Source organism: Acinonyx jubatus, chromosome C2 (assembly GCF_027475565.1).
Source record: "Acinonyx jubatus isolate Ajub_Pintada_27869175 chromosome C2, VMU_Ajub_asm_v1.0, whole genome shotgun sequence".
Taxonomy (NCBI): domain Eukaryota; kingdom Metazoa; phylum Chordata; class Mammalia; order Carnivora; family Felidae; genus Acinonyx; species Acinonyx jubatus.
In genome coordinates this window covers 55,283,619-55,295,712 of record NC_069384.1, presented here as the reverse complement: position 1 = coordinate 55,295,712, position 12,094 = coordinate 55,283,619, and the positions used below count along the sequence as shown (strand labels likewise).

The 12,094-nt window shown below is 43.2% G+C and overlaps 1 protein-coding gene across 1 annotated transcript; it reads left to right on the top strand.

The window, feature by feature from the left end:
* The first annotated feature begins 702 nt into the window (after positions 1-702).
* DPPA4 (developmental pluripotency associated 4) lies at positions 703-11,892 on the top strand. Its single transcript, XM_053220818.1, has 6 exons — positions 703-3,715; positions 5,005-5,153; positions 5,240-5,290; positions 5,570-5,882; positions 8,145-8,340; positions 10,963-11,892. The coding sequence occupies exons 1-6, from the start codon at positions 3,475-3,477 to the stop codon at positions 10,991-10,993; spliced, it is 981 nt and encodes a 326-aa protein (XP_053076793.1). The 5' UTR covers positions 703-3,474; the 3' UTR covers positions 10,994-11,892.
* The last annotated feature ends 202 nt before the right edge of the window (positions 11,893-12,094 follow it).

Genomic DNA, 12,094 nt, shown 5'->3' with positions numbered 1-12,094 from the left:
AGGGGCAGAGAGACAAGGAGTCACAGAAACTGAAGCAGGCTTCAGGCTCTAAGCTGAAACTGACGACCTGAACAGCCTTGGGACGCTTAACCAAGTGAGCCACCCAGGCGCCACCCACAATCACTCGGGGGTTTTTTGTTTCTTTTAAATTTTTTAAATGTTTATTTACTTTTGAGAGAGAGAGTGCGAGTGGGGGAGGGGCAGAGAGCTAGGGAGACACAGAATCTGAAGCCAACTCCAGGCTCTGAGCTGTCAGCACAGAGCCCGACTCCGGGCTCGAACTCACAAACCACGAGATCATGACCTGAGCGGAAGTCGGACACTCAACCAACTGAGCCACCCAGGCGCTCCCACAATCACTCGTTCTTAACTTAGGAAATTCCCCTTCGCTTCACATTTCTGATCCTCCACAGTTTGACAGGGAGAAGCAATCTGAGTAGGAGGTATTTTCACACTGTTTTTGTTTTTGTTTTTTAATTTTTTTTAACGTTTATTTATTTTTGAGACAGAGAGAGACAGCATGAATGGGGGAGCATGAACGGGGGAGGGGCAGAGAGAGAGGGAGAAGGGAGACACAGAATCGGAAGCAGGCTCCAGGCTCTGAGCCATCAGCCCAGAGCCCGACGCGGGGCTCGAACCCGCGGACGCGAGATCGTGACCTGAGCTGAGGTCGGACGCTTAACCGACTGAGCCACCCAGGCGCCCCATTCACACTGTTTTTAAAGAGAGAATCTTGACCTTGCTTAGGAGTTAGTAAGTTAGTAAGTCTTGAGGGGTAGAATAAAGCTCACCTAGACTTGATTTCTGGGTCTCTCACTTACTGCATCATTCAGCAAGTTACCGGTATAATTTTATACATACTTGTGTCATCCATAAATTAGAGGACAATAAAATAATGGCTGTGAACTTTTAAACCTAAAATTTGGTACATAACAAACACTCAATAGGCTTTAAAAACTACTTTTCTTAATTGTTGGTAGACAGGAAGGTGCTGGTTATTGTAAGTACAGATGGAAAGCTGGAGCTGTGATTGGTTGAGTAGCTTGCTTAAGAAATAAAATGTGTGTGGAACACGAGGATGGTTTTGCTTTCTTCAAACCACCAGTCTGGCCCTGGAATTCTATTGTTTCCACAAGTTGCATCATTAAATGCCTTCACACATCCCATTCAGAAGTCTCTAGCAACTTTTGTTTCTGCCTTGGAATTTTTCTGAAGGAGTTGTCAGTTTCCTAAAGTCTCTTGAACTACTCTGTAATTGATTATGTTAAAAAGCTCACAGAAAGTGGATAGGAATGGTATTATTAATTCATACAAGAGTCAACTCATGAATATCCGCATTCACAAATTATGGGGGAGGGGGGAGGGGAGGAGAAAAAGAAGACCGCCCTTGGGTGACAGTGAGTGGGAGGAGACTTTTAAAAGAGTCTTGGGCCCAGGGCCGTTTCAGAAGTAAGGGTTTATTTTTGTCAACCTTGACTTCTCTTTGGATATGGAGAAAGCAAAAGGCAAAAAGGTAAGTACAATTTTACTGGGTTTGTTTCTATCTGTCTTTGAGAGTCTCCTCATATATTTCTCTCTCCTGCTGAGCATATTTGATCCGAATTATGAGGAGAAAAGAATGTGCCTTAGAATGTTCTCCTCTTGTTAAAAAACGAAAAAACACAGTAAAGTTCTAAATGATGATCGCAGCCTGGTATATTGGGGAGAGGAGACAGTAAGAAATGGGGTTTCCTGTTTGGGTTTGAAAAGGTGCTTTATCCTGTCCGAAAGAAGAATTAAGTAGCAGGGCTGGAGGGAAGTGGTAGCAGGAGGAAAGGGGAGGTGAGGGGAAAACTTTAGGAAGAGGTCACTGAGCTGAGGTTGGGAGAGAACTAGATCGTTTAATTTGCCTTCAACAGACATCAGTCTCCAACCAAAAGTGCTGGGTCTGAAGTTGTCTTTTCCCAGGGTCACTGGGGCTAGCAGATAATCAGAAGCCAGATATATTGACAAGCCCCGCAGACGGAAATTAGAGGTAGAGAGGTTTAAGACTTCCAGAAGCATCGAACTTGCGTGCCAGGGGAACCTGAGCACTCTCTAGAGTCTCTTTCTTTGGAACCATCATTTTTGCCCTTGCCATTTTGAGAGGTTTGCGAGGCCCCAAAGTTTGTGTAAGGCTGTGCCAAAGTGAAATTTGAATAAGAATGTGTAGTTGCTATACAGATGTAAAATAGCATACAAATGTTAATTTGTCCTGTACTCCCTCCTTGGGGATGCTGGAAAAGATTGAGATTTAGGAGCTAATCCAGGCTTTCTTGTCTATGTGAAGTGCCTTCCTGCATGTCCTAAACTACGCGGCCTCTAAGCCTCAACTTCTGTGTCCAAAAAACAAAGTAATAAATTGTCACCAGCTTGTTGTGAGGAGTAAATGAAGATAAGAAACATGTCAACAACCCTACGTAAGGTAGAGGCTCAACGAATGTTAGTTTCTCTCTCAAATCACTAATATTCCTACTGTTGTTTCTTTTGGTTCAATTAACCAATATTTATTGAGTGCCTATGATGAAAGGGAAAGAAATTCTACCCTTATAGAGCTTATAATCAGATGGAGTAACAAGCATGGACCAGATCACACAAGCAAGCGTAAAACTGCAACTGGTAAGTGGGAGGAATGAGGCAATATGTAGGAGATTTGACTTGGTCTGAAAGGTTAGAAAGGGTTTCCAGAGGAATACTCGAAGTGAGATTCTGAAAGTGAGAAAGATTTAAGAATGTGATTAGAAGACGGGTGGAGGGGCTCCTGGGTGCCTCAGTCGTTGAGCCTCAGACTTCGGTGCAGGTGATGATCTTGTGGTTCAGGAGTTCAAGCCCCTGTCTGTCTCCGTGCTGACAGCTCAGAGCCTGGAGTCTGCTTTGTATTCTGTGTCTCCCTGTCTCTCTGCACCTCCCCTGCTCACACTTTGTCTCTCTCTCTTTCTCTCTCTCTCTCTCAAAAATAAATAAAACTTTAAAAAAAAAAAAAAAGACTGAGGTGGAGTGAGTGATAACCCATCAGGCCAACAGAAACAGACTGGAAAGGAATTCTCTGGCCCTTGGGGCAATGGAGAGGCTGATATGCTGAATTAAAGACATTTGTATATCTTCAGGCTAAACACAGAAACCACTGAATGAGTATATAGAATCCTTCTGGCAATAGTAGGGGAAACTTTCTTCGGAAGAGGCTGAGAATAGAGGAATGGGGGAAGAATATCTTCAGGTGAGAGATAATGGATAGGGTGGGCAATACAAGGGCTACTACCCCCACCCCCAGTAAAAAGCCTAGCTTCTTCTACTTTTGTTTGTATCTGTATTTTCTGTCTTTTCTTATATTTTCAAATTAGCCCCCCCCGTTTCCCCATCATTGCTTCCCCATCTTATAAGTAAACCTGGATATTAAGAAGATTTGCCACAGGAGAATCCATACTGCCAGTGGTGTGCAATGAATGCCTTGGTGCCATGGATGTGAGCAATCTCAAGGCAGGTAGTGTATGTGGTGGGTCGGGCACCCGAGGGAAAACTGACTGGCTCCCCTCTCAGCAGAATTCCACAAAGAAGTCAGGGGAAGACTATTTCGCTTGCAAATCCCAACCTGTATCAAGAGAAGCCACAGAGAAACAGCAAGCTTCTGGTGAACCAAAGTTACCAAGACCCTCAGTGAACGGGACCAAACAAAAAAGATCTATGAAAGAAGACAAAGGTAAGAACACTACAAGTCCTCAAATCTCATTATCTTGGGTTTAAGAAGACTGAGGAACTTTTCTGAAAGAGTAGAAAAGTAGGAAAGAAAATTGGTCCTGTATTCTGAAAACCCTCCTCTTCCTTTGAGACCTAGCTTAAGTGTCATCTCCCTGAAGCCTTCTTTCAGGCACCGGTATTAAAACTGGTGTCTTCAGGTCTCCAAACTCCAACAACTTTATTGGTTCTGATCATCATTTTGCCCTCACTGGCTGCTTGGTTAAGGATCTCAATGTGCAGGGATTTAGGGACAGACTGCTATAAATTTAAATCCACTTGAAACTACTTTCTTTTCTTCCTTCCTTCCTTCCTTCCTTCCTTCCTTCCTTCCTTCCTTCCTTCCTTCCTTTTTTAGATTTATTTATTTATTTAAGTTATCTCTACACCCAGCATGGGCTCAAACTCACGATCCTGAGTCTACCAACTGAGACAGCCAGGCACCCCTCCGCTCCCTTTTCTAAGAATTGAGATCAAGATTTTGCTGGCTCAGGTTGGGTGGGGTGAAGGCTTGTTTATAGTTTCCATGGAATAATTAGAACTCACTTTTGTGTAGCCCTCTAGTTGACTGTTCTGGGAGTGTCTTATGGAAGTCTTTCCTGAACAGTGGGAGTCTGTGAGGAACCTGTGTGCAGTGAGACCAGAGCCCTGCCCTGATGGGTGGGCTGACATAATTATGGGAATGGGTGGCTTATTTTGTTCTTTGGTGAGAGGACAAGGTACCACTGATGATTGACGATGTGAGGTTTAAGATTTCAGTCATTAACCTGGACCGGAAATGTGATTTCTAGTACAATCTCCTTGGAGTCTGTGGGTTAAGGCTCACAGAAAGGAGCAAGTAGGGGCTTTCAGGAAGTAAAAACTGGATATTCTTAAGAGTCAAATCAGTCCTAAGTTTGAGGTTCTGTCCCTGGAAGGTTAGGGGGTCTTCTTTTGTAAGTCATTGAACTATACAATGGGGATTGGACTGTGAGAACTAAGTTGTACTCTGACATTTTATTTGTTTTGCGAGAGACAGAATGTGAGTGGGGGAGGAGCAGAGAAAGATGGAGACAGAGAATCCCAAGCAGGCTCCACACTGTCAGCACAGAGCCCCACTCTGGGCTCAAATCCACGAACCGTGAGATTATGACCAGGGTTGGACACTTAACCAACTGAGCCACCCACGCATCCCTGTACTTTGACACTTTAGAAAGCTACACAAAAGTGAGTTCTTACTGATTTTATCCCATTCTCCTCCAACTTCCTGTTCAGAAAAGACAGCACAAGACAATGCAAGAGTAAGAATTCGGAAGAAAATCCCTATTCCTCCATTACCTTCCACGCTGCCACCAGTCAACTTGCTTCATAGAGACGTGGTGCGGGCCTGGTGCCAACAACTGAAGCTGAGCACCAAAGGCCAGGTGAGGGCCTGGGATGGGAGGCATTGCTCCCGGGAGGAGGGGTAGGAACCTTATTAGAAAGTTAACTCATTTTTCTCTTGTCTTAGAAATTAGATGCATATAGGCGGCTGTGTGAATTTGCTTACCCGAATCAAATGGTAAGTGATTTGTGTGGAAGGTTTAGTTCTCATTCTAATTACCTGTTTTAGCATCAAAAAGTGGAGGGATTGTCTTAGCTCCTCCTTCCGGCCCCACTCCTCCCCTGTGGGGAGGAACAGCACCCCCTCCCCACCTTCTCACCAACTATGCACAGAGTAATAAAAATGAGGCTGAACTTTTATTTTTTAAAGAAAAAATGTTATTTTATTTTTAAAATTAATTTATTGTCAACTTAGCCAACTTTGACAGCACCTTAACCTTACCAACCCTCTTTGTAGAAGAACATTCCCCTCACTGCAAAGGAGGCCAAGATTCTCACACCATCACAAAAAAGGTCAAAGATGGACAAGGGAGAAATGTTTCTGGAAAATTCTAAGAAAAAGAGCTCTTCTCATGGAACCCACCCTCCTGAAGTGGCTGCTCCCCCTGAGGGTGGGATGCAGGCCCTCGTTGGGTCTGATCCTCTTCCGGAAGGAGTCGAAACGGTGGTTGTGACAACTTCAGCCCCGGATGCTGTGTTTGCCTCCTGGTCCAGAATTGCATCCACGGCTGGGAAGATGGAGACAGTGGAATCAACACAAGATGCCTATGGTAAGCCCAATATTGAGATCTGCCTCTGGTCCAGTTGAGGAAAAAATGCTATTGATAACTAACCTCCAATCAATTTTAGGGTATTGGGGTATGTCAGAATCACCTGAAGGACTGGTGGATTCCTGACCCCTACCCACAAAGTGTCTGATTCAGGTCTGTGATAGGGCCTGAGAATTTTACATTTTTTTTTTTCTTTTTAAGTAAATTTTTTTTTTTAATTTTAAAAAAATGTTTATTCTTTAAAAAAAAATTTTTTTAATGTTTATTGTTGAGAGACAGAGCGTGAGCAGGGGAGGGGAAGTGAGAGGGAGAGACAAAGAATCTGAAGCAGGCTCCAGGCTGAGCTGTCAGCACAGAGCCCTACGCAGGGCTCGAACTCACAAACCGGAAGATCATGACCTCAGCTGAAGTCGGACACTTAACTGACTGAGCCACCCAGGCTCCCCAAATGTTTATTTATTCTTAAGAGAGAGACAGAGAATGAGCGGGGCAGGGGCAGAAAGAGAGAAGGAGACACAGAATCCAAAACAAGCTCTAAGGCTCCAAGCTCTCAGCACAGAGCCCATCACAGAGCTTGAACTCAGGACTCGAAAGATCAGGACCTGAGCTGAAGTCAGATGCTTAACTGACTGGGCCACCCAGGCACCCCTAAAAAAATTTTTTTTTAATGTTTATTCATTTTTGAGAGACACACAGACAGGGCGCAAGTGGGGGAGGGACAGAGAGGGACAGAGGGAGATATAAAATCAAAAGCAGGCTCCAGGCTCTGAGCTGTCAGCACCATGAACCTCAAGATCATGACCTGGGCCAAAGTCATATGTTTAACTGAGCCACTCAGGCACCCTGGGAATTTTCATTTCTAATAATCTTTTAGCCAGTGTTGATGATGGTAGTCTGGGGCCCGCACTTTGAGAACCACTACTGTAAATTATTGATGTCATCAGAAGGAAGTGGCAATCTGTTGCGCTATGTTTCTTTCCCCTTTTTTATGGAATTAAAAATAAAGGTAGCCTCTAAAATCAGTTGCCTGAGCTTAAGCCCTGGATCTTCTAGCATCTGTTAAGTGAATGACATTAACTAGTTGTCTAATATAGTTCCCAGTTTCCTCATTGTAAAATAGGTTAATAATTATACCTGCCTCATAATGTTGTAAGAATTACAGGACATAAAATTAAGGGAGACTATAAACTGGTTAGCACAATACAATGCCTGTTGAGACCACTAAGTCTATTTCATGAAGGCCAGACTGTTCTGGTTTAGTCTTTCTGTTAAAGGAAACCAGAATATATCACACCAAATTATACCTATTCTAAATTGTTTTAAAATTTATAATAAAAACTGTTTTGAGCTGATGGCAATTAAGGAGCAGCAAACCCAGAAAAAACATCCTTTTTTACTACCTAAAGGCAGATTTTAATTTCTCTTTTGGCTGCAGACAATCAACTGAGAGACAGCACTAAAGACACCTGCAAACGAAACTTACTGCTTAGTTCCTTCCTGTAGATTTATCTTCCCACCGCCTGCCCTCCTTCCTCCCCCAGCCTTAAACTGCTTTCTTTTGTCCTATCATTTTTTTTTTTAATGTTTATTTATTTTTGGGAGAGAGAGACAGAGCATGAGCAGGGGAGGGGCAGAGAGGGAGACACAGAATCTGAAGCAGTTTCCAGGCTCTGAGCTGTCAGCACAGAGCCCGATGTGGGGCTCAAACCCATGAACCATGAGATCATGACCTGAGCTGAAGTCGGAAGCTTAACCGACTGAGCCACCCAGGTGCCCCTGTCCTGTCATTTCTTTAGAAATTCATTGTTCTTTGTAAAAGATGTTACATAAACTGGAATTAAAAGCTGCCATTTTGAGTTCATTTTTGTTGGTTTCTTCCAAGTGATAAGTGCCATACATATTAATAAACTGATCTTCTTTGGTGGATCTTTTTGTTAAGGAGGTCTCCCCCTCCCCCAAAAAAAGGAGTCCCTATTGCAAACCTAGGATGGAGACAGGGAAAGTACCCCTTCCAACTATACTTTTAGGTTTTTTTGTTTTTTGGGGTTTTTTTGGCTTTTTTTTTTTTTAAGTTTTCATAGGAACTATTTTGAATTATTTTCTAAAAGGAAGCAGGACAGAGTAGGTTAAGCTAGGATTCATATCCTGGGGCTGGCACTTGAGAAAAGCAGAAGAAACAAAAGACCTTGATACATTCTCGACCAAAAGAACATTAGACTTTGGTCATGCTGTGTTCATACTTCTCTCTCTTTCCTTCCCCAGGTGTCCGGTGGTGTGTGGTCCATGGGAAAAGTCTGCCTGCAGACACAGAGGGTTGGGTTCGCCTACAGTTTCATGCAGGGCAAGCCTGGGTGCCTGAAAAACAGGGGAGAGTGTGTGCCCTCTTTCTGCTACCTGCCTGTAATTTTCCACCCCCACACCTGGAAGACAATATGCTGTGCCCCAAATGTGTTCGGAGGTAATTACCCGGTGCTTTTCTACAAACTAAACCTGGACACCTGGTTTTTCGGGGGCGGGGAGAGGGAGGAGGAGACCCATGTTAATCCTAAATAGCCCTGTATTTCATGTACAAGTTGTCAGTAAAGAGTTCTAAGAAAATTATTACTTAGGTTAAGTGTATTCCTAGGAAAAAGAGCATTTATAGGTCAGGGTTTAATGCTTCCACCTAGAGACCCACCCATAATAACGGAGAAACAAATACTGATTCATTACTATATGATAGGTATATGCACTTTACAGAAATAACTAGCAAAATGACAACACAACCCTTTAAGTAGACTGTAGTCTCATGTGGATGGACTGGTATATAAACACCTGTAAAAGCCATGGGATGACTTGTATCAAAGAGGTTTCTTTACTTAAAGGAAGAATTGCCTAGATGGAAAGAAGGAGAAAACTTATTTTTTAGTATAGGGACCAAAGCCAAGGCTGAAAGAAGTTAGGCCAGAGTAGAAACTGTAAGCATTTTAGTATGAAAGAATATGGTAAAAAATGAGTCTGCTTCCTCACCTTACAAAATGGGCATAATAATGCCTGTCTGAAGTATTGTGGAGATTAGATGAGTTGATAAATATAAAGTGCTTAGCACCATGTCTGACATATGTAAGTATTCAACCAATTGTGGGTATTAATTAGGCCAGCAAGCTGAATTCCTTTCAGCAAAGTCATAAAGATGGAAACATACAATGTATGAAAAACAGTTTGGGCTCAAATTGAGCATTATAGATTTTAAGAAATATCATTAAGTTGGAGTCTAATTATATCGTACGTTTTGAATTTTAGAATTTATCCAGTAGCCAATGGTGTTCTTTTAAAAGATATCATTTAGTTATGTGATGTGATCAATGAAATATCTTTGTAATCACCAAACAACCAACTTTAGAAGCACAGTTATGAAGAGAACAGAAGGAAGGCTACAAAAGGACTTTCTCTGTAATTTAAATTCTAAGACAATTGATGTCAACATATTGAATGGCTGATGAGGAATAGCTCTAGGGGGGGAAGGGGCCTGGTATTTTGTTTTTTTCTGTGTAAACTAGACTAGCTAATTCATTAAGATTGCTGTTTCTAAATAAGGGTGGGAAATATTATTATTAAAATAATCCGCTGCAATTGACAAATGGGGGTGGCGTGAAGTGCATTAAGCACTGTTTTACTGTCTCCAAGCGCGAGCTGAAGCATTGACTCAGGGAGGGGGCAGTCCTCCACCGAAGTCCTCCATTTCCATACCTTTACACATGAGGCTTTCACTTTCTGGCCTCAGGTTCCACATCTCTTGTATGAGGAGCCAATGGGACGGGAAGGTGTGCAAAAATCACCTAAGGTATTAAAATTGAAAAGCCATAAAGAAGTTTACATGCCAGTAAAGAAACTTTTATTCCAGAAGACCATTGTATTTAGTTTTATAGAGAACCCTGCACTTTTAAGTGCAGTTTTGAAGAAAAGGGTACATATGCAAACTTTTGCAAACAATATCAAGGGTTAGAGTGAGGGATGAGGAATCTGGAGGGGCACAGCTCTTTCTTGCGAAATGGGCCACTGAAGGGTTTGAAGCAAGTACCGAGGCTTACATTGCCAAGGAGAGAAGGGAGTGAGATCAGTTAGAAAAATCTTGTGGGAAAGTTATTTTTGATATGTTTTAAGGGCCTAGCATCTTTGAGAGGTGTCAAAACAGAATCTGGCTTTTAAGTAATATCAAATGAAGCTGAGGAAGGTACAAATGATATACTTGCTTGGATAATATAAGATTCAAAGCAGTCAAGGATACAGGTGGTTTGGTGATGCTTGACTATGAGGAGCAGAGACAGCACGATTGGAGGGATCTGAAAGCACGAATGGAGAGGTGCAGCAATGAGATGCTTAAAGGGATTTTCCATTTGTGCTGTGTTGCAAGGGCGAGCCTAGGTGTGCTTCTGGGCTTAGTCTGGGACAGGGTTGAATGGAGAGGGAGGGTGGAAAGAAGATGATCCCTCTGAACAGAGGGACTTGGTATCACCCAGACTTGCCTCACAGAGATCCCTCTCCCCAGCCCACTATGGTCCTGGAACAATCCTGCCATCCTCTGTTGGTCTGCACGGGGGCATCCTTGGTGTCAAGAACACCAGAGGTCTTGGACAGCTAGCTAGGCACAGAAGCCTGAAGGGGGTGGGAGCCCTGGGGCCCTGGCATGGTTACTGTCTCCCACAGGAGGAAGTATGTGAGCATGAACTTGTCTTTTCTCTCTTCTGCCTGTCCTGCTTCCTGCCACAGTTGCCGCTGCCAAGCAAGTTGAATAAAATTGAGGTCACTTTGCAGAGTCCTTTCATGATCTACTGAGGCTGCTGGGCAAATAATAAAAGATCCACTCTGGGGCCTTTCCTGCCCATGGGCTGCACAGGGCAGGAACATATTACAGACACATAACTTGGCTAATTATCACACCTTGATGATATGGTCACATGCTCTCCACCCACTATCCTACACTTTAAGAGCAATTTTACTGGCAGTCCACCAGTGGGTTTCCTGGCTGTTTTCAAGGGTATAACTTAATATGTCTTGTTTCTCATCTTTATAAAAAACAAGCATTTTGTTTGCTTTCTAGGAATAAGGTGTTAATGAAAAGCCTCCAATGAGATCACGATACCAGAAAAAGGGGTACAACTGTGATTATAATTGATGGTAGGAAGGAAACTACCATCAACTCAGTGGTGCCACTGACAGCTGGACTGGAAACCACTCCACCCTCCACGCTTCCTGCTGACAGGACACACAGCCTGGTGGGTTGCAGATGTTACCCTCGGACACCAAACAGGGCCTGCCTTCCCATTGGTTTAAAGTACTTAACAGTTTGAAGTCAAGAGACTGAGAAGGTTAGCAGCCTCTAGAGGAGTCAGAGTCCGGAGAATGGAAATCCAGCACTGGAAACACACCTGTTCTCCACTCCACCCCTCCACCCCTCCACGAGGCTCAGCTCAGTCTCCCACCTTAAAAGAACTGTTAAGGTCACTTCTATTTCAGAAGGGTAAGTAAACATTTGGTAGTGTGATTGACTTTTTCATCTTATTAATAAGAAGGAACTTGGGGTATGATCTTGATGTTTGGAGGAGCCAGGGGGAAAGAAAATTTCCAAAATTTCCAATTCCAAACAGAAGTAGCAGATCTGCCTGCCCATAAGTGCACAAGCATTGTGTGTGCAAGGTATGAGGTCCAGTGGAAATGATGATAGGAGAAATCCGGAGTCAGGCCTCCAAATTTCTCTTAGCTCCAAAGGGATATGGACACATAAAACTCCCAAGAGCTGGTGTTGGAGTAACTGAGCTTCGAAGTTAGAGGTTCCGCCAAGATGTTGCTGGCTGAGGCAAATGGATCTGCATGAAGGAAGTCTATGAACTCCCTGCCAGGAAGCAAAATTGGAAGTGGCTACATCTCCGAGGATCCCAGCCCTAAGGAGAAGATGGGGAAAATTTTAAAATACTAATTCACTGAATTGGAATTAATGTACCTGATCAAGTGCCTCAAAACGTAGATTTTGCAAGGAAGGGCTTTGGCAAGGAAGTGCCTCAAAATGTAGATTGTGCAAGGAAGGTCGGCTATGTCGTGTTCAGTTTATCACCAAGAATGACACAAACAAAAATGTGTTCTCTGATGGAATATAATCACTGATGCTATTCTTACCAAAAAGATTTAATATGCATCTACTCATCCAGAGGCAGGCAGTCCTGATTATACCTGTT